Here is a 26878-nt window from a genome sequence, read left to right as displayed (position 1 = left end):
ATGCATCAGTAAAATGACAGCTTCTCAGGTTCACTTGAGACGTAGCTGCCAGTCCGGTTCTTTGAGCTCAGACTCTATTACTGATCATGACTCAGGGTGCTATTTGCTTGTCCTGAATCTTTTTCAAGAGTAAAACAAGAGGAAATTGGCTTAATTCAAAACAGGAGAGACTTTGATTAGACACAGCAGAGATGATGAAACACTAGAAATAAGCTGCCAAGGGAGAATGTGAAGCCTCCATCCAGTAAGCATTAGTAATAACTACATAACCAACTTTCTGAAATCGTTAGAAACCTGCCTAGAATGGGAGTGGATGATCTCTTAAGATTCTTTTCACCACTAGGCTTTGATATCCTAGTGTTCTCAGCATGGCTGTGTTCTAGAACAATAATAAATCAAAAAAAAAAAAAAAGAAAGCAAAGAAAAAGAATGAGAATATTTGTAGTTTAAGGCAATTTGTCTTTAAGAAAACAAACTTCATTTTTACTCAGAACAACGTGGAATAGTTAAGAAAAATTCGATACCTTGTGGTGCTTGGGGAAATATGCCTTCTGCCGTAAAGAACTTGTCCCCCAAATTATGGAAATGTTACATTAGTGATGACTTGTTTAATGAATTTGGGCCTAATCCCTCAATTGGCAACTTAAAACAGATGTGGGGTGGTAGTACTCTTTGTACCTGGAGGGTTATATGGTTGGTGATGTGGTCTCTATGGCCTCATGAGCAAGTTGTCACCTGTCTGACTAGGCCTTACGTGTAGCTTTGGGAGGCAGGGATTGGAGTAGCTGCAGTGAGTAGGGACACGAGGAGAGGAGCCTAGCTTCGTTTTCCAAGGGGATATATGGCAGTTGATCGTTGTCTCTTCTCTTCCAAGCCTTGGGAATCCTGAAGGGAAGAACAGAACCCTCTACACATAGAGAGCTTCTAAAACCCCAATTAGATTTTTATCCTTAAGTACTTCCTCAACTTTGCGTGAAGCATTTGAGGACCTCAGGAATTCTTTCCCAGTTGGTAAAAAAAAAATCCCTCCCCTGACATTATTGGGTTGTAAAACATTTAATACATGTTTATTAAGGACGTACTGTGTCAAAACACTAAGGCACTGGGAATATAAAACTCAGCAACACAAAGTCCCTAGAATACAAAAGTTTACATCCTAGACTCTAGAGAATACAGGGTACTGTCATCCAGAGGTGAACTTGCCTTCCAGGAGCGGTACTACTCTATGGCCCTAGCAAAAGATGTTCTGCACTAATGGTACATTGTATCTACAAGGTGTTTATGGGAAAAGGGATGTCCCTAGGTTCTCTGGTAAAGGATTAATGTCTGTTGTCTTTCTGACCAGCCACAGGCCCCTGTGATCGGATACTAACACAAGTTTGTGTCACTGAGATTTTGAAGGACAGCCCTTTCTCTTTTAGTAAGTCTGTGATCATGGGAAAATTGTGTATATTTTAGTAACCTGGAATTAATATCTAGTTTTGGTATTTTAAACTTGAAAAATTAGGTGCTGTCTTTATTCCCGGATAGTCAAAATTATATTTAATAAGACTGGTGTTTTAAAATGAGATAAACCATTGTAGGTTTACATATAAACTCTAAGACATCAATTGGTATGGTCCCCACAAAAATTGCCAGGCCAGCCTGTGTCCTACAGAAGTTTATTAATCTTGCCAGCAAGGGAAAGCAGTTTAAAAAGATGTCTTATGACATCTTGGAAGGGACAGTTGGAGAAACTTTCATAGGATTAGATTAGGATTAGACTTCATAGGATTAGATTAGAACCGGGTTAGAACTCAGGTTATTTCAGGGCTGGCTTTCAAAAGCAGGGAATGGGTGGGGATTGGGTAAAATGGGTAGACAGCAGTCAGTTTTAATTGACTTACAGGTTGAGTATGGGCACAGAGCAGAGAATTTTTAAGTGAGTAGTTGACAGAAAACTACTGAGGTGTTCTTTCCAGAACAGGTGGAGTTGGTTCTTGCTTCTTTTATAGTTTTGGTACCAGTTTTCATTGGCTCGGATTTGTAAGTGAGATTTTTTATTTCTCAATTCTTATAATCAAATTGGGTTTAGAGAGATAAGTTTGGTTAGCCCTCTTTTGGAGTTCATTTTTATATTGTATAAACCTGAAAGGCATAAATTTAGGGTGTTCTTCTAGCTCATTAGAATATAGAGTATATATATGTATGATATGAATGTGATCGTATGTATATGAATGTATATGTATTCCTTGCTAGCTTTATGCATGTTGTTGCTTTATTGTGTGTGGTTTTCCTTTGATTGGCAATACTGGATTCAACAGAACCCAAGCATAGTACAAAAGATAAAAATCATGATTTCTTAATTAAATAAATTTCATTTAGTTCTATCTTTAACTTTGTGGCCTGACTGAACATGATATTTGAAATGATATTGCACAGATGAGCCTCCCCAGCACTTTAAACAGAGGTCAAAGAGAGCATTGTATTTGAGGTCCTGTTAGAAAATGTCATTCATAGTCAAGACTAAAGGACAAACTTGGGATAGCACTGTTGAGAAGTAGGTAGTATGTGCCTAAAAGTCAACAGTTCTGTTATGTATGTGTTTAATTATGTGTATATCTATATTTACTTATCCTATATATATCATTGGGGTAAGTATTTTCTACGATATAAAAGGCATCTGTTTAGCGACTATTACCTTAACCTTAATGAGCAACTAAATTACTCTAGATCTGCTTTAATTTAGTATGAAGAAGTGTATTAAATAAACCATATTACATTCTCAATTAGGGGGCTGTCACATTAAAGGAGAAAGGAAAATCTGTTTTCCATCAGCTGTGTCAGAACACAAAGCAGATCTATGTAGCTCTATGTTATCCTATAGTGTGTTAATCAGATACAAGGTGTGACGGAAGCCAGTTACAAAGAGTTTTTCTGATAGTGAACAGGCTCTGATAATAGGCTGGGTGAGGCTTCACAATGTTTCTATGGTTAAGTAGTAAACAAAATGATGTAGGACTTCAAAAAGGATGGCACATTCCATTTAAAATCAAACCATAAGTCTTTCATGACACGTAGTTTTTATGGAAACTGAGTGCTTAAGATCATGTCAGGAGCTGAGAAGAAAATAAAAAAGCATGTGTACCTTTAAATACAAGACAAACTCAAGTCTCAGAGCAAGGCTATCAGGGTACCATTTTTGTGAAAAGAAGTATTTCAAAATGAAGAAAAAATAACTGTATTCCTGGTGTATTTCCACAACAGCTTGATAAATTTTTATGACGTATCTTGGCTGTGGTTGAGCAGTAACATCCCTGAATTCCCGGTTATTTCCTGACAATGGGGGGAGGGGATATTTAAGAGGGAAGGGGATTTGGGTGAGAGGGGTTAGGGAGAATAGATTTTAATTGATATATGTTGAATTTATTAAATGTTTGACACTGGATATTCATTTGGAGTTGATATTTAATTTTTAAAAATAAACTCCTTAGACTGCCAGTATTCTTCAGTTTGGGGGGATAATTATTTCAAAAGCTTTATGAAATAAGGGTATTAATCATACATTTTTTTGTTTATAGAATGTTAGAACTTTAGTAAATCTTACCTAGATTTGTTTCATTTTAGAAATGAAGAATCTGAGACTAAAAGGTATTAAAATGCCTTTAGAAGGTTGTTTGTATCAGACCTGGAAATAGAACCCAAGTCCCCTGATTCCTAATCCACTGTTCTTTGTTCTATACCATACCGTAATACCATCAATTCCTATAAATTCAGACTCCGAGACACAATGGAACTGGCTTTGCCATGGCTGTTGAACTCTACTCATTGAGGTTAGATACAGAAGATAGCTAAGTGCTGATCCATTGGAGCATGATAAAGCTTTTACTGGTTTTCACTAAAATGGGAGAGAGAGGAATTAAAAAAATAGTGACAGGAGGTCCAGGGAGGGGCACACAGAGAGAGATGTTAGGGCTGGGGAGCTGTTACAAATGGAAGGTTGTTAACATGTTTTGTCTTGGATAGGTAGATCTTCATTTTGAGATTGTCTTTCTTACATTTATAGTCTTAAAATGGTCTTTCTTCTCTAAGTCAATAATAGGTAGTAGTTGATTTACATACAACATCAGTCCCCCAGATTTGTTTTTGAAACTTTCCTGAAATCTAAAACTCTTGGGACCACTGCCCAAGCCTATTAATTTAGTACTAAATAGACTCTCAACAGGCATAAGCTAAAATAATTGATTTTTAAGAAATCTGGAACATAGGGGCGCCTGCCTGGGTGGCTTAGTCCGTTAAGCGTCGACTCTTGATTTTAGCTCAGGTCATGACCTCCTCATTTTGTGGGTATGAGCCTTGTGTCAGGCTCTGCGCCTACCTAGGTTTCTCCCTCTCTCCGCCCCTCCCCTGTTCACACTCTCTCTGTCTCTTTCAAAAATAAATAAATAGATGACAGAGAGAGAGAAGGAAGGAAAGAAGGAAGGAAGGAATAGGAAAGGAAAGGAAAGGAAAGGAAAGGAAAGGAAAGGAAAGGAAAGGAAAGAAAGAGGGAGGGAAGGAAGGAGGGAAGAGAGGAAGGAAGGAAAGGAGGGAAGAGAGGAAGGAAGGAAGGAGGGAGGGAGGGAAGGAAGGAAGGAAGGAAGGAAGGAAGGAAGGAAGGAAGGAGAGAAGGAAATAAGGAAAAGAAGGTAATCTGGAACATAAAAATCAGTGTTTCAGAAACATAAAAATCAAAACCCAGCATTTTAGTTGAAATAGTACTATCTCATTTTCACTCATGTTGACTATTAAGGAAAAGGAGAAATCAATTATTTAAACAAATATTGTGTTCCTCATTCCATGCTTCATTCCAAGATGCTGTATTTGTTAAACATTCAAATACCTAAGGCCATATTATCACAAACTAGAGAAAACTTTTATGGTACAAGTACTACATATTAATAATATCTCATACTTAGCTTCTAAATTTTAAAAATAAATTTAAAAAGTATTTCCTAAAGTTAGCTATTAATATTGGGCTTAAGAAAGTCATCGAAAACCGATAGTGTATATAGAGTATTAGGATTCTAGCTAGCTAAAGGTATGGGTATTTTTTTCTATAATTTTCAGCTTTCAATAATGAAATAGTTTTATGGTTATAAATATTTCAAAAAGCTATGTTATAACTTCTTGAGATTTTAAGGGCTTGATACTGGTTGGTCAAGGGTTTTTGCCATTTTCTTTGCAATGATCTATGACAAAACGCCACACATAGTTGCTAACGGTTACCTCATGAAAACTCCTCATGTCATTGTAGTGGATTCATTATAGTAGGAATCTGTAATCATTGGATCATCTGCAGAACATAGTTTTCTATATCTTAAATGATTAAACAGCTTGGTACAGAATAACATATTTTGTCTCCTGTTTCCTGAGGGAGAAACTGTTGTTTTCTAAAGACCTAAGACAGCCATAGCGTTTTCATTGCGATCCTGTAAACAATAATCTGCACATTAATCATTATGTTAGTAATAGAAAATCAAACCTATAGTTTTGTAGTACAAAAATACTTAAAAATTTTTATTTTTAATAAAATGACAGTATAATCTGCATCATTGCTGCTATACTCTTGGGCATTATAATGTTAAGATATGCCTTGGTTCTATGAGTTTATTCACTCATAAAGTGACCAAAGAAATATGGTGAAAACTGTAAAGGAATTCAGATTAACATAAGGTAGTCTAATTACATTTAGTGCTAGGTCTGTGCCAATTCACTGCCTTGGAAAATCAGCTTCCCCAAGACACTAACAAATCAAACTTTAGTATCAAAAGTTAGCTGTAGATGCTTATGGATATTTTTGGTTTGTGTGTATGGACTTCTGTCAAATGGATAGATAGTCTGTGGATAGGTGGTCTTTTTTATTTTAGAAACTAAACCTTGTATGTGTAGGCTCATTAATGAGAACATTGCTCTCAGCTTGAAAGGTGATAAGAGGCTTAAGTTTGCAGGGCATTTGTGAAGAAAATAGCATCTTTCTACATTTATTACTGTACTTTTATTAGAATAGGGAAATCTTATGAGGAGCATGTAAAATAGTAATGCCTAGAATAAGCATGATTTTTTTTCCCTTGTGCAGAGCATTATTTACTAGATTAAATACACTTTATGGATATGTAATTTACTTTTTAAATTATGTTTATTTTTGTAACATTTCACAGAAATTTGTAAGAGGCAAGTTTTACTCTCAGTAAAATAGCAAACCCCATATTTTAATATGTTTTGAGCACTTGACTAGGTTTTATATCCTGTTCTTACACTAGGAATCCTTAAGCCTGAACCTAAATTAAAACAATCAAGTCATACATCTTTCTGTCATCTTTCTTGAACACTTCTTCATTCAGATAATCAGATTTAAAGTATTTCTATCAAAATAAAGTTAGTTTCGGGGTGCCTGGGTGGCTCAGTCAGTCAAGCTTCAACTTCGGCTCAGGTCATGATCTCTCCGTTCGTGAGTTCGAGCCCCACGTCAGGCTCTGTGCTGACAGCTCAGAACCTGGAGCCTGCTTCCGATTCTGTGTCTCCCTCTCTGTCTATCTCTCTCTCTCTCTCTCTCTCTTTCTCTCTGCCCTTCCCCCACTTATGCTCTGTCTCCCTCTCTCAAAAATGAAACATTAAAAATTTTTAAAAAGTAAAGTTAGTTTCATACCTCTTGCCAAGTGAAACAAACTAGTACTCACAAAAGAAACAGTACCTATCAAATTAGCTCCAGTATTTAATGTAGATTTAATAGGATTATAAGGCATAATGATATTATAAGGCATATTCTGGGAGTTTTGATGACCTGTAACTAACTTATCTTTTAGAAAAAAAGCCAATTAGTATGGAGAATTTCTTCCCCAAAATACCATTTTACTTTTTTTATGCATTAAATTTTTTTACCTTAATGGACAATAAGTTCATCCTTTTTTTTTCTGTAAGTATATGTGATCATTCTTCTTAAATCATCTAGCCACTTCTAATATGATAGTAATATATTTTTGCAGCCAACTTTGCAACTAATACATTCACTGTGCTACATAGGGAACCAAAAAGTATACTCGCGAAGTCATGAATTTTAAAGAGGTTCAAAATTATATTTAGCATTTGGGCTAAATTATTTTAAAGCTAATCACACTGCTCATACTACATAATTAGCACAATTTAGTATTCTGTCTAATTTTGGAAACCTAAAGTGAACCACTGAAACTGTAGCCAATGAAACTGCTTGTAACAACATCACTGTGCCATTATTTTTTCAACTCCCTCTTTCCCTAACATCCTTCTATGTACAGCCAGGTCAGAGAGCACATGATTGAGAATATAATGTGTTATGTAATATACTTAACCAGACCAGAGCCACTTCTCTCCTATCACTGCTTGGTCAACAACTCAACACATTCATAGACTCTTAGAGCTGAAAGTTGACTGTGGAGTTCATTTATTATATTCTCATTACTGAAGAATCCATTCTACAGTGACCCTGACAAATACTCATTTATCCTCTGCCTTTTTCACATTGCCAGCCCAAGGTTTACAAAGCTGTAATAGCCACAACTAGCAGTGTGCACTTGATCTAGTTAATTCAGTGTTCTGGAGCTCATTTTCTCATTTGTAAAAAGACGATAATTAATAGTACCTAATTATAGTACCTACCTAATTCAGTTAATTAGGTACTTCAATTAATGTACCTTCTTCAATTAATTAACAGTATTGACTAACATTAAGTGTTTTCAATATAGATTTTCGAAATGCTTTATGTGTATTATGTCATTTTATCAGAAGAACTTACATGTGATCAGTAGATGAATGATTGTATAAATTATATTTAGATGATACGATATGATCTACTCACTGTAAGCATATCAACAAGATGGCATTTGGATTTAGAATTTATTGTTTATATCTAAATTGTCAATTTCAAATGTAGGTTAAAATTGTAGATTTAACTCGGAGTAAAAACTTAAGCAATTTAAATATTGAAATTATAACAAGTGGATTAATACGTTTATTTTTAAAATAAAATACAATAATGTTTATAATCGCTTTTTCATACAATTAAATTTTAAATAATTATATTAGGAAATAGATTGAGAACTAATAGGAATGTTAATATTTAACTATCAAAAAAGAAAGCTTAGGGGCACCTTGGTGGCTCAGTTGATTAAGCCTCCAACTCTTGGTTTCAGCCTGAATCATGCTGTCATGGTTCATGGGATTGAGCACCACGTCAGGCTCTGTGCTGACAGTGACAGTGTGGAGGATGCTTTGGATTCTCTCCCTCTCTCTCTCTCTCTCTCTCTCTCTCTCTCTCTGCCCTCACCAACTCACACTTGATCATTTGCGCGCTCTCTCAAAATAAATAAATAAACATGAAAACAAGTTAAAGAAAGCTTAATAATTAGGACATCCCAGAAATTCCTTCTATGATGACAGTTTTTTACTTGAGCCTCAGCTTTCTATGAAAATTGCTCATTATTTAACTACAATGTGTATTTGGTCCATCTGTTAATTATCATGGTCATCTTGACTGTTGGAGGACAGTACTATTGCGTGGTACCTTTCCAACTCTTTTAGATAACTATAAACAAAAATGTTAAAGATATGCCAGAGGAATTTAAAACTAAGACTCTAGAGTTATAATGACAAGAAATGCCTGAAATCTTTTTTTTTTTTTTAATCTATACCATCATTGGTACTGTCCATTCATTGTTAAGTGAATACACTAGTCAGAATAACTACAGTCTTTGGGAAAAGTAGGGAGCTAGATAGGTTGATCTGTAGCTAATAATAACTTGCCTATATAACTTGCCTATATCAGAAATGTTCACCAAGGAGGTTCTCTGTGAACAAGTATTATAGATACAGCAGTGAAGAAGACAGTCTTGCTCCTCGGGAGTTCATGATCAGAGGAGGAGACAGACATTTAAAGAAATAATTATGACTAAATAAGATAATGTTATTTTAGTGTTGAAACAAAATTAAATTAAACTCTGTTATTTTAATGGTAAACCATTTCAGTAGTTAGGAGACATTCTTTTCAAGTGCTTTCTTTCCTATTAAGAAGTACTATGTAAAATAAGGTATCATGAAAGATACCATTTTGATGCTTAACCACCTATCATTAGTGGTAACTAACATTACAGGTAACTATTGCCACAAATTTCTTTGGGAGCTGAAGTCTGACTGCTTACCTAAATTCCAGTAATAGAGAATTTGTGAAGTTTAAACTTTTCCAGTTTTTGCCGTTACCATTCGCAATTGGTAATTCAAACAGACGCCTTTAACATACGTCTTTAATTGGTTTTATTGATTATTGTATAGAATAATTCTGAATGGGTATTTTTAATGTTTCCTCTGACCCAAATGAAGAATCTCCAAATTATTATTATAACCTGTTATCTGAGGGCCAAGGGAGTAACTTTATAAGCTTATGCAGTAATACTTGACTATTTGTTTTCAATAGGAATATGATGAAGAATGGGCTAAGAAAATTCAGAGTGAAAAGTTCCGCTGGCATAACTCCCAGTGGCTAGAGATGGTAGAGAGCCGTCAGATGGATGAGAGTGAGCAGTATTTGTATGGTGATGATCGAATTGAGCCATATATCCATGAAGGAGATATTCTCGAAAGACCTGACCTTTTCTATAACTCCGGTAAGACGGTAACCAAGGCAAAATTAAACAGTTTGTGTGCCATAAATAGGGATTTTGGTCTACCAGCCTTGCTCATTCCCAAGCTTTGGAAGCACTTCTTATGATATATAAATAGACTTCTCCGAATGATTTCAGAAGTACCATCCATACACACCATACAAACCTATTAACTCACCATTATTTTTTTCCAGTTAGTCTTGGATGTGCTCTCCAGAAAAAAAGGTTGTACCTAGGAAAATTAATTACTCTTAGTTTATTGCTTTCTACAATGTATAACTTAAAATGACATCCTCAAGGTTTCTGACCTCTGTTGAAAATGTAATATTTTTTCTGTATCCTGTATTCATTTAAATATGTAACTTAACTAATTTATGTTTTGTTTTCTAACGTATTTCATTTGCACAGTCTAATTTTGCCATGGGTTTGCTTTAGTCTTGAACTAATAAACTCTGCTTGGTTGGGAAGATTTAGACACTTTACAGTAATATTTTTTTTCCTTTGAACTCTGCTAGTGTTTTCAGGGTAAAATTTAATTTTTACATAAATCATGCATATATTATAACTTTGTTGATTCTGCTATGCTGCCTTTTTCCAAGGATGAGTTTGGCACAAAGACTGGTAAGCTCTTGCATATTCTGGTTTTTGAAGTGTTGCACTGTTGCCAATATTATTACTTCATTGAAGTCATTTCGTTGAGAGGAAGAAAGGATTTCTAATTAAGATCTGTAGCAGATTGGATATAAAAAGCATCAAAGTAATTATGTCTGAATTGGTGGCTTACTTTTTCCCCCTGCTATGTATTCATTCACACTTTATTTTCATAATTTTGTTTTGTGCAGATTGCCCATAAACTATATTATTTTTATATTTGATATAGATACTAGAAGCTTGTAAAATTGATACTTTACTTTAAAAGTTAAATGAATTTCTTCCTAACCAAACTCTACAGTAGTTATGAAATACTGCTTTGTGTTTTAAACCAGATGGAGTAGATCATTAATTTCAGCCAACCAGAATGTCTTAGTTCAGTAATAGCAAGCAGCTGTTCCTTACATATTCAGATATTCATGAAGTGAAATGATGTAAAATATATATGATATAAATTTTTTTGTTAACGGGAATCAGAATGTTTTGGAATCAGGTTTCTTGCTTTGAAGATTGATAGCTAGTTTTCAGTGTGAATCGATTACTAGTTTCCACAACTGAAACCACCTCGGTATTCAACTTTGCTTTAGTATAATTAGAACTTCAGGACAAATTTCTAAAAAATTATACTATATTCCCAAAATTGATTCATTTACATTAACCTCTTAAAATGAAAATCATAAACATTTTTCTGAGGTGTTTTATAATTAAAATGTACAACTTCTGCTTTTGTGGGAGATCTGAATTATATATATATATATATATATATATATATTATATATCAAAGTTTAGAAATAGCCACAGCTGATGGAAAAAAAATCAAATTTAAGCATATGAGAAGTGGAATATTATCATTAGATACCCTCATGGTTGTTTTTTAAATCCCTGTAGCCTGATGACATGGTAGACATTTGATAAGGGCGATTACATTGCTGTGAGTTTAAAGATAAAGATCTCGTATCAAGCCATCTGTATTATTTTAGTCCATTATTTTACCTAGTTCATTTTCCATGAATAGTTCAGCTAAATGAGTCTTTGTGCTCTCTCTCGATATGTGTCATTAAAATTTAGATAATACCAGCCTCTTGTCTTTTATTGTGTGTGGTTGTATCTTCAGAAACATCAGGTAAATTTGTAAAACTGCAGATTCATTTGAATGCTTGAGCCATCTTATTTAAGTCTTTGGTCTCCATGGAACTGTAGGGGGTTTCCGATAAAAGCAGCCTTAGTAGCTTTTCAGCCACAGAGGTTAAGCTAAATCACCTGTGATTCCCTGGGTCTTGTCTCTCACTTTAAGATGAAATAGCATTTGCTGCTTCCTAGTCATTAGTATTGCCTTCTATATTTTCAAACTGTTAAATATGTCAAAATATGTGTTTCTCTCTTGCTTTTATTTTTTTAAAGGATCTTGCTGTTGTCCTATGAAAATAGGAATCTAGTATCTCCTTTAGTTACAGTATTTTTTTCTTTAGAGTCTAGAATTATTGTGATTATAGTCGCTGAGTAATTTCCTCTTCCATCATGAAAATGCTGCTTTTTGCTGAAAGCAAATTTACCCACAGAGAAAGTATTATTTATAAAGCTGAATCACTACTACATATTTCTAAATGACTTTTTACTTTTTATTGTTTATCAGTTTGCTGAATCTTATTCTTAGCATTTAATATGTGGATATATTTCTGGAATGTGAAGTTGACAGTACTTTGTTTCTATCTCAGGATTATTGTAAAGCCATAGTTTTATAATAATAGTTTATACTAATATTTTATATAAACTATTTTCATAGCTTTTGTGATATCTCTTATCAGGTATAGCCCAATAAGTTATGGTTTATTTTAGTCATTTCTTTTTCTCATTCTCTTCATTACTGATACCTATTTTCTGCCACACAGCCACAATTTCATTTTTGCCTAGTTCACTAAGGAGCCCAATGTTATGTTTTCTCTTGACTTAAAAAAATAAAGTTTATTTTAGTAACAATATATAAGAAGATATTGAGGTTTTGTATTTTTTACCTTTCTTCACAATGTCTATAAGTCAGTTTTTTAACTGACTTTCAAAAATCAGAAAGTTCATAAATTACCTGTGCTAACAATAAATGTGCTTAGATCTCATCTTTGTTCCAGTACCTACTCCATTTTACTCATAGTCCTATTATCATCATTACTAGGAGCACCTCAGAAAGGTGTGTTGTATAACTGTGGTCTAAAAGGTTTCATATAATTTAATAACCTAAATGGGTATAATGCTCTACAGCTTACAAAGTGCTCTGGTGTAGATCATCTCGGTCTTCTGTTTGTTCTCTGGTAGTTTAAATGTTACCTGAAATTCTTTGGCTCCTTATTGCTATCTTTGAATCAGTGTTAGAGTAGGAGCTTTGGAAGGGCACTCTTAGATTTATCTGGACTTGGAGTCAAGAATATACGATTCCTTTTTATCTTTTCTATAAAAGAATTAATTTGGAATGCAGAATGCTGAGAAACAAATAGGGTAGCTCCAAACTACCAAAGTTCCAACTTCCAAAGAAGTTGAGGTGTTTGAGTTGAGGATTTTATTTATTTAGGGTGTAATTTAATTTTTATTCCTCATTCTAGTAAAGAAAGGTTGCCCATATTATCAGAGCTGCCTAAATTTTGTTAAGGCATTAGAGGGCACAAATAGAAGCTATAGTTTACTGAATGAATTGCTGTGCCCTAGAATTCTTAGAAATTAATTTCAGAGGTATAAATTTACTGTTTCGTACTTACATAATGTCATGTTTATTATATCATCCTTATTGTATTCTGGGTTTATAAAATTGCTGACTGATCTTTAAACTCAGACATTTTTAGTTTGATCTCTATTTGATGAGCTCCCAGTTTGTAGTCTCCTGTATTCCATTTAGCCTTTTGCTACTCTTTTTTCCCTTTGAAGACAATGGGAGCTCCGGGTCAAAATGAAGATGTTGAGAAATTGACAACAGTTTTTCATTTAATTTCTTCTTCTTAATCTGGCTTACTTCATTAGGTCATGTAGTATAAACTTTTAAAATTTAATTCCAGTATCTTATTGTTTGTATTTATTTTCTGGGTGTGAGAATCTTTTATTCTACTGGCAGGCTGAATATCTTTGTATTCATTTTCAAAGTGTGATATGTATTTTATCTTGGCATTTTACTTAGCTATGTTCCTCTGAAATTGGCAGGTTTCTTAAACCTTGATCTTCAGTTATTTGGTTTTAATTTAACAGAGGAATTTGTTGATTTTTGTGATCTTACCCTTGTTAATTTTGGCCATGCTCCTGAGAAGTCTTCAATCCAGATAAAATTGTTTTTTTAACTGGTTAACTGTCAATCTGTTGTATCCTGGCGTTTTCCATAATTTCATTTTTTTATAACTTTTTGTGTTTAACTGGTCTTTTTGATTTATTAACATTTAGAGGACAGAGAAACTGAACTAAATATTAGATACTTTTAAGCTACCTCTTAAGCATTCAAAATTTACTAAAGCAATAAGAGAAATACCAAAGATATTAACACTTCAACAATTATGTAATAATACAAATCTTTAGTTTGTGAATGTAACAAATGGGTATATGTAACAAGTAAGTATACTTGTCATATGGAAGTACAAATCAGCTCACTCATTCATTTGCCGACACTATTACTTAATTCTGCCATTCACTTGATTTGTAGTAACCTTACTCTTCAAACAGATTTTGTCATTTAATTGCTACCTATCTTTCAAGACTCAAATCAGTTATACTGCTTCCTCCCTCCTCTCCAAGTAAGATTTTCTAACCCGTGCAGAACACAGTAATCTCTCTTTAGCTTCCTCTGCCTCCAGCACTTTCAGTACATACATTCATTCCTGTTGTATATCATTTATTAGTGAAATGTGCTATTTAATTGCATCTTAAGTGTTTGTCTTACATTTCACTTAATCTAAAATTCTTAAAAACAGAAACTGCAATTTTTTGTATTTCCCACAGAACCTAGTAAAGTGTTTTATGCAACTGGTAGGTGTAAAATGATCATCCGGTGACTAAACAATTTTGCTTACTATGTGCCAGGTTTATAAACAATGTTGTGAGTATGACCTAGCCAATATTTATCTATAGGTCACTTAACAACCAAGAATACTTCAGAAAAGGAAACTTTAAAAAGCCTGAGCCCTTTTCAGATAATTATTAAAAAGCCATATACTGAAATATATTTGTTCTATGCCTACGATAGTCCTGATGCCATCACTTAGAACTTTTTTCCTCAAATTCTTTTCTTATTCTTAACTTATTCATCATTCTATCAATAATACGTTATCTTATTGCTTAGACTGGAGCAAATAAGAAAGTAGTATCACTCTAAAATCAACAAGAAGTAATAACAAAGACTTAGATATAGGAAAAGAAGCACTTTATAAGCAAAGAAAAAGAACTCAAAAACTAAAAACTAAAAAACTACTAAAACTAATGAATGAGTACAGTAAGGTTATAGACACAAGATCATTATACAAAAAACAATTGTACTTCTTTTTTTAAAAAAAAGGTTTATCTTGAGGGGGAAGGGGAAGGGCAGAGAGAGAGGGAGAAAGAGAGAATCCCAAGCAGGCTCCACACTGCCAGTGCAGAGCCCGATGCAGGGCTCGAACTTGATCACTAACGCTGAGATCATTACCTGAGCCAAAATCAAGAACTTAACCAAAATCAAGAGCTTAACCGACCAAGCCACCCTGGTACCCCTGACACCAGGCTATTTAATGTCTCCTTGTCTGTATTCATTTTGTTTCTCTTAGCCTGGACCATCCTTACTGTCCCATACTACCTTACCTCACCCCTTATCTTTTTTCTTTTTTCTCCAAACACTATTAAGTCCCTTGAAGGCAGAGATTGTCTTATTTATCTCCGTGCTAGTATTGTACTACCACATAGTAAATGCTCAAGAAATGTTCAGTTGTGCTGCGTTGTTGTGAGCACTTAAGTGTATATGGTCTTTTGCTCATATTTCCAGCGAGAGCAGCATGTCGTGCTAACATTTCTCTTTCCAGATTAAACATATAGATTATTTTCTTCTGTTGCTTGATAGAATAGTTTCCTTCTTATTCCCTACAAATATGTTTCACTGGTTACCAATTTTCCTTCTTTCTAGATGGATTAATTGCCTCTGAAGGAGCCATAAGTCCAGATTTCTTCAATGATTATCACCTTCAAAATGGAGATGTAGTTGGGCAGCACTCATTTCCTGGCAGGTAAATAGTCATCCAAGAAAAATCTAATATATGGTGCCTCCCTTGTTTTTGAAAGGCTAGAAATCTCTTCACTCCCCATTTCTCTATCTTTTTTCATTAAAGAGGAAAAAGTCCTCAATATTTTCAAGAACATGCTTGTTTTATTTTAAATTAACTTATGAAGTCACATATTTTATATTTAAAAAATGGAGATGGCAGATCTGAAAATAAAAATGCTTCATCACTTTGGAAAATACAGGCTGTCCATTGAAATACTTTTGCCAAATTAATGAACTCGGATTGTTTCCCTAAGTGCTCCCCAAAGCCAGTAAAATACAAGAACACGATTCATGTATTTTAATAATTATTCAAACATCACTTTAAAAGCTGATTAAATTAAAGACTGTTCTTCCCTGCATGGCATTCAAGTAAAATATTTAAGAAATATATGGCATGCCAGTGTTGTTTTACAGTTATAATAAAGATTCCCCTGGCAAATATCCTACTTCATTACTGGTGTCATAGATTTTTCAGATGTTATCAGAAAGTATGTACATTATTTTCTCCTTCCTATCATTCCTAGAGATGCAATAGTTTGTTGAAATTTCACATTACACTGGTTTGATGAATGTTTGGGGTTTTGTTTAAATTATTGATTTAATTTCCTCTTCTAAAATTCTACTTTTCATTAATATCAATTATTTTCTCTTTGAAGGATGTGTTTAATGTATTTTTTTACATGAAAGAATGCAGTTGTGACCAATATGTTATGATTTTTAATGATCACGTATAGTAAGCCATTTTAATCCAATAATTATTACTGCAAGCAATATTGATCATCTGTGTATAATCTATTTTATGAATATTCATCATATTTACTTTAACCTGCACAGCAATGTTTTAAAGCAAGTATTATTATAGCCATTTTACAATTGAAGAAATCAAGGCTCTAATATTTTAGCTTAAATGACCAACTATCACAGGTAGGGTGGCAGAGAAAAAATTTGAACTCCAGTCTATAGGTCTCAAAGCTTATATTCTCTCTGGTAGAACATGATGCCTAATTTGGAAGAAAACACAGCATACTATAGTGACTTTTAAGTGTGTGTGTGTGTGTGTGTGTGTGTGTGTGTGTGTATGTGTTTTTAACCACAACTCATATTAAGCAATACATTTTATATTGCAACTTAGTGTACACATACAAATTTGTTTATATATGTGTGTGTATATATATACATATATATACACATATATTAATATATACACACACATACATATGTATATTTGTTTATATACATATATATACCTATGCCTGTAAGTAAGACAAAAGTTTTTAATGATAGTAAGAAGGAATTCTGTTTTATCCTATTCTATTTCATTTTTCAAATGCAGATTGCAACCAAATATGTGATTTCACAGCTCATTGATGGTTGTGACCCAAAGTTTAAAAGCATGGTGGAAAAACATAGGAGTATTACATGAAATGTGATATAACATTATATACAGTTCAGTATTCTGTAGTGGATTTTAAATAAATAATATCACTTCAGAAATAGTTTCATTGGTGACTGGATTGTCATGGTAGGAAACTCCTTGCCTTAGGACATAAAAGTTAAACATATTTAAACATCAGAAAGCATACGGCTTTTGATTGCTTCTGAGGTTTCTGTCTATATTAGCTATAATTATTTCAATAGAGGCTCTGTTTAATCATTGTAACTACTATACTCGATCATGTGACAATTCACTGTAAAAATGTTTTCTGAAACATAATTGGAAAAGGAAGAAATTATTTGGGTATATAATCCTAATTATTTATATTGAAGATTTTTGCCGATAGCATCACAAGATTAATTATGCTGGCATATTTGTTTCACTATGGCACATATGTGTTTCACTATTTTGTTCACTATGAACAAAAACATTATTTTGGTATCTCCTGCAGATATTGCCAGTCTAAAGAAAGCAGACTGATATTATTCATACGTTACTTATTTCAGAAAGACTTGCTTTCATTTTTTTTTTACATAATTATATGATTAAGAACCTGAACACTTTCATTAAAATTGAGCAGTCAAAACAGTGAACTTTCTGTGCTCAATTCAGCAAAATCTCTCATTTCTGGTTTTCAAAAATGGTCATTTTATAAAACAATGAAAATTTTTTGAGAGATGGTGGTACCCAATGAATAAATTATACACTGTTCAAAGATTTCAGGATTTTATTCCTCAATTCTGTTAGTAACTTTTTTAAAACATGACTTCAGGGAATCCTCTTACCTTTGTACCTTCAGTTCCTTTTCAAGGGCAAAAATATTTAAGTAGCTTCTTTTACATCATAAAAGTCACAACACAGTAATGTTGGTTTAAAGGATTAGCTAACAAAACTTACTGTAGACTCTTTTTTCAAATCAAAAGAGTGAACTACTTATTTATTATAATCATTTTGACTTGAGAATTGTTTGACCTGTAAAAAGAACTTCTCCTGAGAAAGTTAAGTCTTTCATCTCTTGTCTTTTGTAATTTTTTAGGCCTTAAATCACATAACTGTATCATTTTCTCTTTTTATTTCCAGAAGAAATAATTTACAATGAATTTCCTCAGTTTTTTAATAGGTAATAGATCAAATAAAAAGGGACTCAGTTGTATCAGCAGAGATACAGAGAAAGTATACAATATAGCCAAATACCCATAGTTGCTTTTTATTTTATTGACCTGCTCTGGAATCATTTACTTTGTTTTATTCAATCATTTTTGGTTGGTTAGGATTCTATCTTAATAGGATTTGTAGGCTCTTCTTTGATAGTAACAAACCATGCATCTTAACTCTGGCTTACTTTTTAATTCTGCAGAGATTTAAGTATTTTAAAGTGCTACATAATTATTCACATATTTTGGCATAATTTTGCTGCATAATGTCCCAGATGTGAAATTTTAAACTAATGGCTACTTTCAGCTTCTGATATCCAATAGGTAAATTTAAAGCCTATTAGATCAAATAACATTGACTTACAATACTACTTTTGAAACTTTTTACTTTAACAAAATAGGAATATTTTAAACAAAATAGGATTTTTTTAAAAAAAAATGTTAACAGAAGCTATTGGACTCTGTTCTTCATCGCCATTGGAAAGATTCTTGAGAATATGCAGACTTAATGGGCAACATGAAGAATTTGGGTTAACTATGAAAGTGTAATGTCTTGATTGATTTCTGAATGAGAGGAAACATTACCTATTGGGGGGGGTCCTTTTAAATCAGGGAGGTTGTCCAGATGACTTACAAATTCTTTCCCTGTTGTTCTTTATCACATGTGTTTGATAAATAAGCACTGTCAAGTTACCTGGAAGAAGAATTGTTTTTTAAGTTTATTTATTTATTTTGAGAGAGAGATAGAGAGAGAGAGAGAGAGCAGGAGAAGGGCAGGGAGAGAGGAAGAGAGAGAATCCCAAGCAGGCTTCATGCTGTCAGCGCAGAGCCCTGTGTGGGGCTTGAACTCACAAACCGTGAGATCATGACCTGAGCCGAAATCAAGAGTCGGATGTTTACCCAACTGAGCCACCCAGGCACCCCTGGAAGAAGAATTTTTTTACAGTTAATATAAAAAATGTGAGTTTTTATCTTTATTATTGTTTTTAATGGTTTGAGAACATGAAGCAAAAGCATGCTCTTCAACCAGTATTCGCGGCTTCTCGGTCTTTGTGGTTTTATATGTTTGTTTCAGTGGGTTCAGGTAAAGTACATGATCCCAAGTTCCTGAAAGACAAAGAATACGTTTCTAATTTGTATGATGCAAAGTTTTAATTTTTTAATTGTTCAAAGAAAAATTCTTCCCTTTATTGCTAAAGTGACAAAGTTTAGTAATAGGACAAATCTGTTAAAATGGGGACACTGAGCCAGATTTAGAAAATCGTTTAAACCATTTAAATTGGTATTTTTCTCAAAATCCAAGTCAGGAGGTCCTTCTTAACCTGAATGCCTGCATTTTTGTAATATAGCAAGGCAGTTTAATTGGAAACAGTGAAAATTGTTAAACTCATCTATCCTGTTCTACAGGGGAGACTGAATGTTTGATAAAATAGATACTGGCAGTTGGAGAGCAAATCCTGGGTTTTAGACATGTGTCACTATCAGTTTGAACCTTTTGGCGCCAGAATTTCCCAACACTTGGAGGTGATGCAAAATACATTAGGGCTCTCAGGTTAGCTATAGAGTTGCCAATCCCAGAGGGTTAGATGTAAATCTTCCCCCCAAACACATCTGAACTGGTGTTAGAAAGTAAAGTGGAACTTGCTATTGAAGCTAATTAAAAATAATAGGAGTAGGACTAGCTTTTTTCCCCCTTCTATACAATATATCCGTACCATATTTTTGGACCGTTTTTTTTTATTATAACTCTTACTTTTCAAGACTAACAAGAACCTCATGTTGAGTATTTTTAAACTGCTTCCAGCTTTTACAAATCAGGTTTTGTTGCAGTAAAAATGGTCCATTTTTCTTTTATAGGAATCCAATTTTCATAAACTGGAAAAAAAATTGCAGAGACTGCTTAGGTTTCCTTGGGGCTTTGAAAAATATTTTTCAGGCCTGGAGTTCTTCTTTGTGGTTGGCACACTGATGTCATTGACTGACCATTTCACTGGAGTCAAAGCCATTATCTGAGCATCTGATTCTCACACTTTCATTTTCTGTACATATTTTATGTAGCCTGCCTCTTTTTCTCCCCTTCTTAGCATCCTTTGACATTAACTTTCTGTTCATTATATGTATTATATATTATACATATACATTTTTTATTCTGTTCTAATTTATTTTTTTCAAACATTAAATCACAGTTGGAATGGCAGTTACACTTTAAAATCCTCCTGAATAGAACTGACAAATTATTTTCTCAATATATAAAAAAATATCTTTTACCCACGGTTTTAAATGTATAACTTTTTCCTGAGACAGGGACTCTACATGTGAAAATTAGGCTAATTTCTTTAGTTCTAAGGCCAGTATGCTCAGCCATTCAGCCAGTTTTTTCATTTGAAAAGAGTAACCTCAAAATGACATGTTCTCAATCTAAAAGGCATTGTGTGGTGTTCACAGAACTACATATTACGCTTAGAACTGAATATCATGAGATTATTTCAAAGCAGTTATTCAAAGGAGAAATCAAATTATTGTCTTTGTTACAACCCTTCACTTGGCTAGTCAGGAAGTTCTTTTCTATTGAGAGGAATGTAAATATGCCTATAAAAATTGATATCAATTTTGAATGATAACCCAAACTCTTCCATTCTAATAAAATTTTAGTGATCTTCATTATTGAGTAAGTAGTATAGAAAGTATATGGAAGGATCAAAAGAAAATGAAAAGAACCTCCTAGAAGTAGTTCCTTTGATAGACATTGAGACCATCCATTTGTTCAGCAGTATTTTAGGAACGAAATGAATTGGTATATACTTATGAAATCTTTTAAAGATAATCATTAACTAAAATACTGCTTTATTTAGTGTGTTATTAAATTTTTATCAAAAATTATTATAGCTTGGGGCACCTGGGTGGCTCAGTTGGTTGAGTTTCCAACTTCCACTCAGGTGAGTTCTAGCCCTGCATCGGGCTCTGTGCTGACAGCTCAGAGCCTGGAGCCTGCTTCGGATTCTGTGTGTGTGTGTGTGTGTGTGTGTGTGTGTGTGTGTGTGTCTTTCTCTCTCTCTCTCTCTCTCTCTCTTTCTCTCTCAAAAATAAATAAGCATTAAAAATGAACTTTAAAAAAATTATTATAGATTATTATTTATAGATTTCTTTTCCTATCAATTTTGCCCAGAGGAGAACATTTATGAGAAGCCTTTAAAAAAACTCCTGACTTTAGTAATTTTTTCCAGATATGGTGGTTACAAAATAAAGCAACCAAATTCCATTTTCACCTATCGATTGCCAAAATTTTTTTAATACTAATTCCCACACATAGAAGCAAATAAGTACTCTGATACACCTCTGTGGGAATTTAAATGGATAAAACCTTTGTGGAATGCATTTGGTAATCAAGAACAAGATCCTTAACATTGTTCACTTCCTTTAGCTCTGTGATTTCATTTCTAACAATTTATCCTTAATGAATCAATAAAAAATAAATACTAGATAAATGAACTGTTAAAAAAATAAGTGATTGGGGTGCCTGGGGGGGCTGTCAGTTAAGCATCTGACTTTGTCTCAGGTCAGGATCAATCTCGTGGTTTGTGGGTTCGAGCCCTGTGTCAGGCTCTGTGGTGTCAGCTCAGAGCCTGGAGCCTGCTTCAGATTCTGTGTCCCCCTCTCTTTCTTTCTCTCTCTCTCTCTCTCTCTCTCTCTCTCTCTCAAAAGTAAATAAACATTAAAAAAAAATCCTTTTAAAGTGAGTGTGTGTCAAAGAAAATAAATACACTGAGTTTAGTGAGTGTAGTGTACACCTATCTAATTGTGGAGTGAATGTTATTTTTAGCAGCTGCTTTTGTGTCACATGATATTATCCATATATTAGATTATATTACTCCAGGGTTCTGATTTAAGAGCATAAATATGAAGGGGGCGCCTGGGTGGCTGTCGGTTAAGCGTCCGACTTTCGCTCAGGTCATGGTCTCATAGATTGTGGGTTTGAGCCCCGCATCGGGCTCTGTGCTGATGGCTCGGAGCCTGGAGCCTGCGTCGGATTCTGTGTCTCCCTCTCTCTCTGCCCCTCTCCTGTTCGTGCTCTGTTTCTCTCTCTCTCAAAAACAAACAAACATTAAAAATTTTTTAAAAAGCATAAATATAAAGGTCAAAATAGGTAAAAGCAGATCCATTTAGCAATAGATAATCACTTTACATTAAATTCTCCACTTTTTAAAGAATTGACCACAGAGAGCTTTTCATTTGGTTTTTCCTTATAGAAAATTCTGTTTAAAAAAAATGTTATTTACCTATAATGTTTTGGTAGCATAAAAGTGAGTATACTACTGCCACATCTATGATTTCTAGTAGTGAAAGTTGACGGTATTTTTGGAGTATTTGGTCGTTCTATTTATATTCAGTTGTATGTATAAAACATGACAATAGACTCACTGATTTAATCTTAATATGTAAACATATTTTCATTTTAAGACAAGCCTATTATTAAAGAATGTATAACATTAAAAAACAAAAACTTACTAAATGCTTTGTATACACAAGGCACTATTATACCTTTTATCGACTCTATTCTTGGCATACACATTTGTATAGGTCCCTAATATTTGTTCTTAGCTGTATCTAGTTTGAGATATTTGCAAGAGTTGCTTCTCAGTTTAAATGCAATTATGTTAAATCATAATTAAAACAGTTAGAGGAGAACTTCTTTATAGAAGCCAGTGGGGTTGGGTAACAGACAATATTCTATTTAGTTTTGAAAGTTGCTCTGTTTCAGGGTGTATTATTTGGTCTAAAAATATCTAGATCTGTGAAAATTTTTATTATAATTGTATTAAGTTACCCAAATAGCATTGTTTTTAATATATGTAAGCATGTATTTCAAGATTAGTAATCAGTGTTAATACCTAGTCATTTTAAGTTCTTCCTCCTTTCACCAATATTAACCAAACAGAAAATATGGTAAAATTTCTTAAACCATTTATAAGAAATAACACTATGTGACAGGTAAAATTATATCTAAGGTAATGAAATTTTACTCTTAAGCTTGTGGAATGGTGAAAACAGGAGAACACAAGATGCAATAGCTGTGTAACACAGTTCTGATGGGAACGTTAAGTCAATGCAAATAAGTGACTTTTACACTATGAGACTCGGGCTGTAACATAATTTGTATTACACTAAATTGCACTTTTCTTTTTAAATACATAGCCATTCTTCCAGTATATTTTTTTTATTTCAGGAGGTGACATGTCTTAGGAGCCTCCTAAAAGTTTCAAGGAAAAATGTTTAAGGCTTTTTTTTTTTTTTTTGGTCTAAATCAGAGTGTACAAAAAATAGTAACTTGCACTTATGTATATATCATCATGTATTTCATTTGATCATCGATAGTGTGTGAAGTAGATAAGGGAAAGGGTAGTCCTGTCTCTATTTTAACAAAAGTAGAAATGAAGGCTTAGAGATTTTTAAGGGAGTAGTCCAAAATAGTGAAGCCTTTACTATTATACCAGTATGGCCTCCAAAAGGCAGGCAGATTTATTAGTCTAACAGTGAACTGTGCTTTGTAGTATCTTAGAGTAAATGTTATTAAAATTCAGAGTAAGATATGTAGTTTCTGCTGTGCAGCACAACATTGTTTACCTACTTTGCTTTCATATATTTCACATAGTTGATTGCAAACTGATGCTTCAGATTGCTTGGAGGCAAGTTGCTAAAAATGTATGAACACATTAAGTAATTAATTACTTAAGTAATTAATAGTGAACTAATAAGTAATTTAACTACTGTTAAATTCTCTTCAGTACTTCTTAGTTCATTAAGTTCTCCACAGAATAAAGAAAAATAAAAACAAAACAAAATAAAAGTTCTCCACAGAATCCAATCATATAAAAAATGAGGGTGAAATGAGCAAAATAATCTGTCTCTAAGGGTTAATATCTCATGCAAATCATTTATTTAGCTAATTAATGTACATGTTTATATACATGATGCTGTTGTTTTCTACCTATATATGAATCCTCATATGTTAGTCTTAATTGTCTTATTTGTTTAGACATTTTATAGAGACAACAGTCTTCCTAGCCTTAAACAAAGGCTTATTCTGCTGCTGGGACACTAATGATTTGCATTTCCCAAGGAGAATTGAATTAGGTTTTATTAGTAAATTGGGCCTATAACTTTTAAGGCCAGATTTTTATTAGATTATCACACATCAGCATTAGCAAATTGTAAACTTTACTGAAATATAGAAATACAAGCCAAAATTCAAGGCTTAGAATTCTGGAAACTTGGGAAGATGTTTTATCCTAGAGAAATTATACTCCTGACTTGTAAAAATATTTTAAGTGATTTACTTTCCTTTGGAAATTTAGAAGCAAGAGAAGAAGTTGGCAACAAAACTGCTCTCGTTAAGTTTGTGGTAATTTTCAGTCTGGTGATCTGAGCAATACGTGTTAGCTGTATATAAGGCCCAAAGATGCTCCAAAGGAAAACGAAATTTACTGTCACTTTATTAGGACTTTTATTTAGAAGAAATGCAGCATAACTGAGTCTATAAATAAAAAAAGTAATCGGACTACGACTGGATCCTATAAAAATGTTAACACATCAATTATGGTGTAGCTTTGTACTAGAAGAAATGACATGGAAGTTAATCCAGTCGTGGCCGGGAAGTTAATTATATCGCCACCTTTTAAGAAGGATTATCTAGTGCTAAAGTTTATACATTTTCATATGTATTAATTGTATTTCTTTGATTATACAAATATATAAAAATTAGTTGTAAATTTAAATGTAAAGAAAATAGGAAGTCCATAAGCAAAGATGACTGCTTTTGTGACATGTTTGACCTGTGAACAATGCACTTATTTAAAAAAAAAAAAAAAAAAAAAAAAGTTTTTTTTTTTTAAGGGAATAGGATGTAAATTGCCATTATAAAGCCTTGCTTATTGACATTCTAATGAGAATAACAAAACCGTAAGCAATTTGTTTGATAAACACAACCACTCCCTCCAAAAAAATAAGAGAGGAAAACACATCATGTCTTTTATTTCCTGTAAATCTGGATTTGGTGATATTGAGTTTACTCCTCAACTCAGAGATACTCTCTAATTTAAAGTTGATTTATTGTAACCCATCTGTGTTTTGATTGATTTAACCATGTGATTTAAGTATTTATGAACAATTGTTAAAAAAATTCCTTAGGTTAGAAATGTTAAACCAAATATTTTTATTTGTTTTAAAAAACATGAAATCTAGAGCCTATAGGTTTTTAAACATAATATTAATTAATTCCCATATTTTCCATATTGCCCATAGTCCTTCCAGATGTGCTGTTACAAATAGCTCACCCCTCAGATATGAGCCATATGGGTTCTGTAAACTGATTTGCACTTATTTTGAATAGGAATTGTATAGATTGCAGATGAATTATTAAACTATATTTATAATTGCCAAATAAATCTAAGAGCAAAATATTAAACTGTAGTAAATGAGAAAAGAATGTGCAATGAAGACCTGCCTGCTTTAATAAGTTGAGTGGGTTACCTTCTCAATTTCAACCAAAAGAAAAGAGTTGCCTTTTTTTTTTTTTTTTTTTTTTGGTTATTGTGTTTTTTTTTTAAAAAAAAAAGGGTCTATAAAACTGCTTACAGAAGTATCTAAGACAAAAACAAGGAAATATAATGTTCTAAACTCAGCCGGTCCAAACCACTTGAGCTGCTATGACAGCTCATAAAACTGAGAGTAGTTTTTAACTGGGCTCTGTTTTACATTGCCAAAGTGAATTTTCCTTGCAGGAAGTAGCCAGAGGGTTTATTTAGTTTCCAGTCCATGGCTTTGATCTTTCTGTACTGTCACATCTCGGGTTACATAGCCCTTTTTCACTGCAGTAAATCTGCAACAGTTAATGAGAATAAAATTTCCTCCTTCTTACTGATCGCATGCTGTTAAATGCCAAACCACAGCCAACTGCATATTTGCAAAATTTTAGCTACAATGTATGAAAACAGCGCAATCAATTTAATCTTGTTGTCTTTGTAATTCATTTTATTGGGCTTTCTTCCTTTTTAAGTGACCTACTTTATCAAGTAAGTGGTTCCAAAGCCAAACCTGGGAGGAAGATTTAGAATGTTTAATAAACTGAGAGGAGAAAGGTGTGTGTGTGTTGGGGAGGAGGGGTGAAGCGGTGGGTGCACGTGGACCTGTACCACCGTTGAGATTCAAATTGGGTCTACTTTAATGCTTTCGAAAGACCAAGCCTCTTTTCCTCCTCAAATAACAAGCTGGTTTATTATTACTTTGATTATGTTGTATATTCCGTTTCAACATAAATTTGTACCTAATGAGTTTATTTAATAGGTTAGAACATTGTTTTTCACTTTTGATTGCATACATTTCTTTTGAGTCTATAGTATTTAATGGAATTTAAAGGATTTCAAAAACTTTGATCCCTACATTACAAGAGCTGTCCTTAAAGTAAAAATAACATTGTTACCAGCATCTGCTGAACCATCTCATCAAATGGGTCCTTACACATACTGGTGATATATAAATATCTGTTGAATAAACCAATGGAAATTAAAAATCACATAAAGCAAGCTGAATTTTGTACATTATTAAATACATATATCTTCATACTGAAGTACAAGAAAATCTTACATTTTTTATTTTTCATTTTTGGCTACAGTGAAATCTCTCAGTTGAGGCATTATTTGATTCAGTTAATCTATGTTAAATTTCTTTCACTCAC

The 26878-nt window shown here is 33.3% G+C and overlaps 1 protein-coding gene across 5 annotated transcripts in view; it reads left to right on the top strand.

Moving 5' to 3' along the window:
* KIFAP3 (kinesin associated protein 3) overlaps positions 1 to 26878 on the top strand; it is a 181304-nt gene that overhangs the window by 134174 nt on the left and 20252 nt on the right. For all 5 annotated transcript variants that reach the window (XM_042924555.1, XM_042924554.1, XM_042924557.1 and 2 more), the window contains 2 exons: positions 9464 to 9653; positions 15421 to 15520. In XM_042924555.1, coding sequence (XP_042780489.1) covers positions 9464 to 9653; positions 15421 to 15520 — 290 coding nt within the window. The remainder of the gene's footprint in view (positions 1 to 9463; positions 9654 to 15420; positions 15521 to 26878) is intronic.

This window comes from Panthera leo, chromosome F3 (assembly GCF_018350215.1).
Source record: "Panthera leo isolate Ple1 chromosome F3, P.leo_Ple1_pat1.1, whole genome shotgun sequence".
Taxonomy (NCBI): domain Eukaryota; kingdom Metazoa; phylum Chordata; class Mammalia; order Carnivora; family Felidae; genus Panthera; species Panthera leo.
Note: the sequence above shows the minus strand (reverse complement) of the source record. Positions and strands in the feature narration are given on the sequence as shown.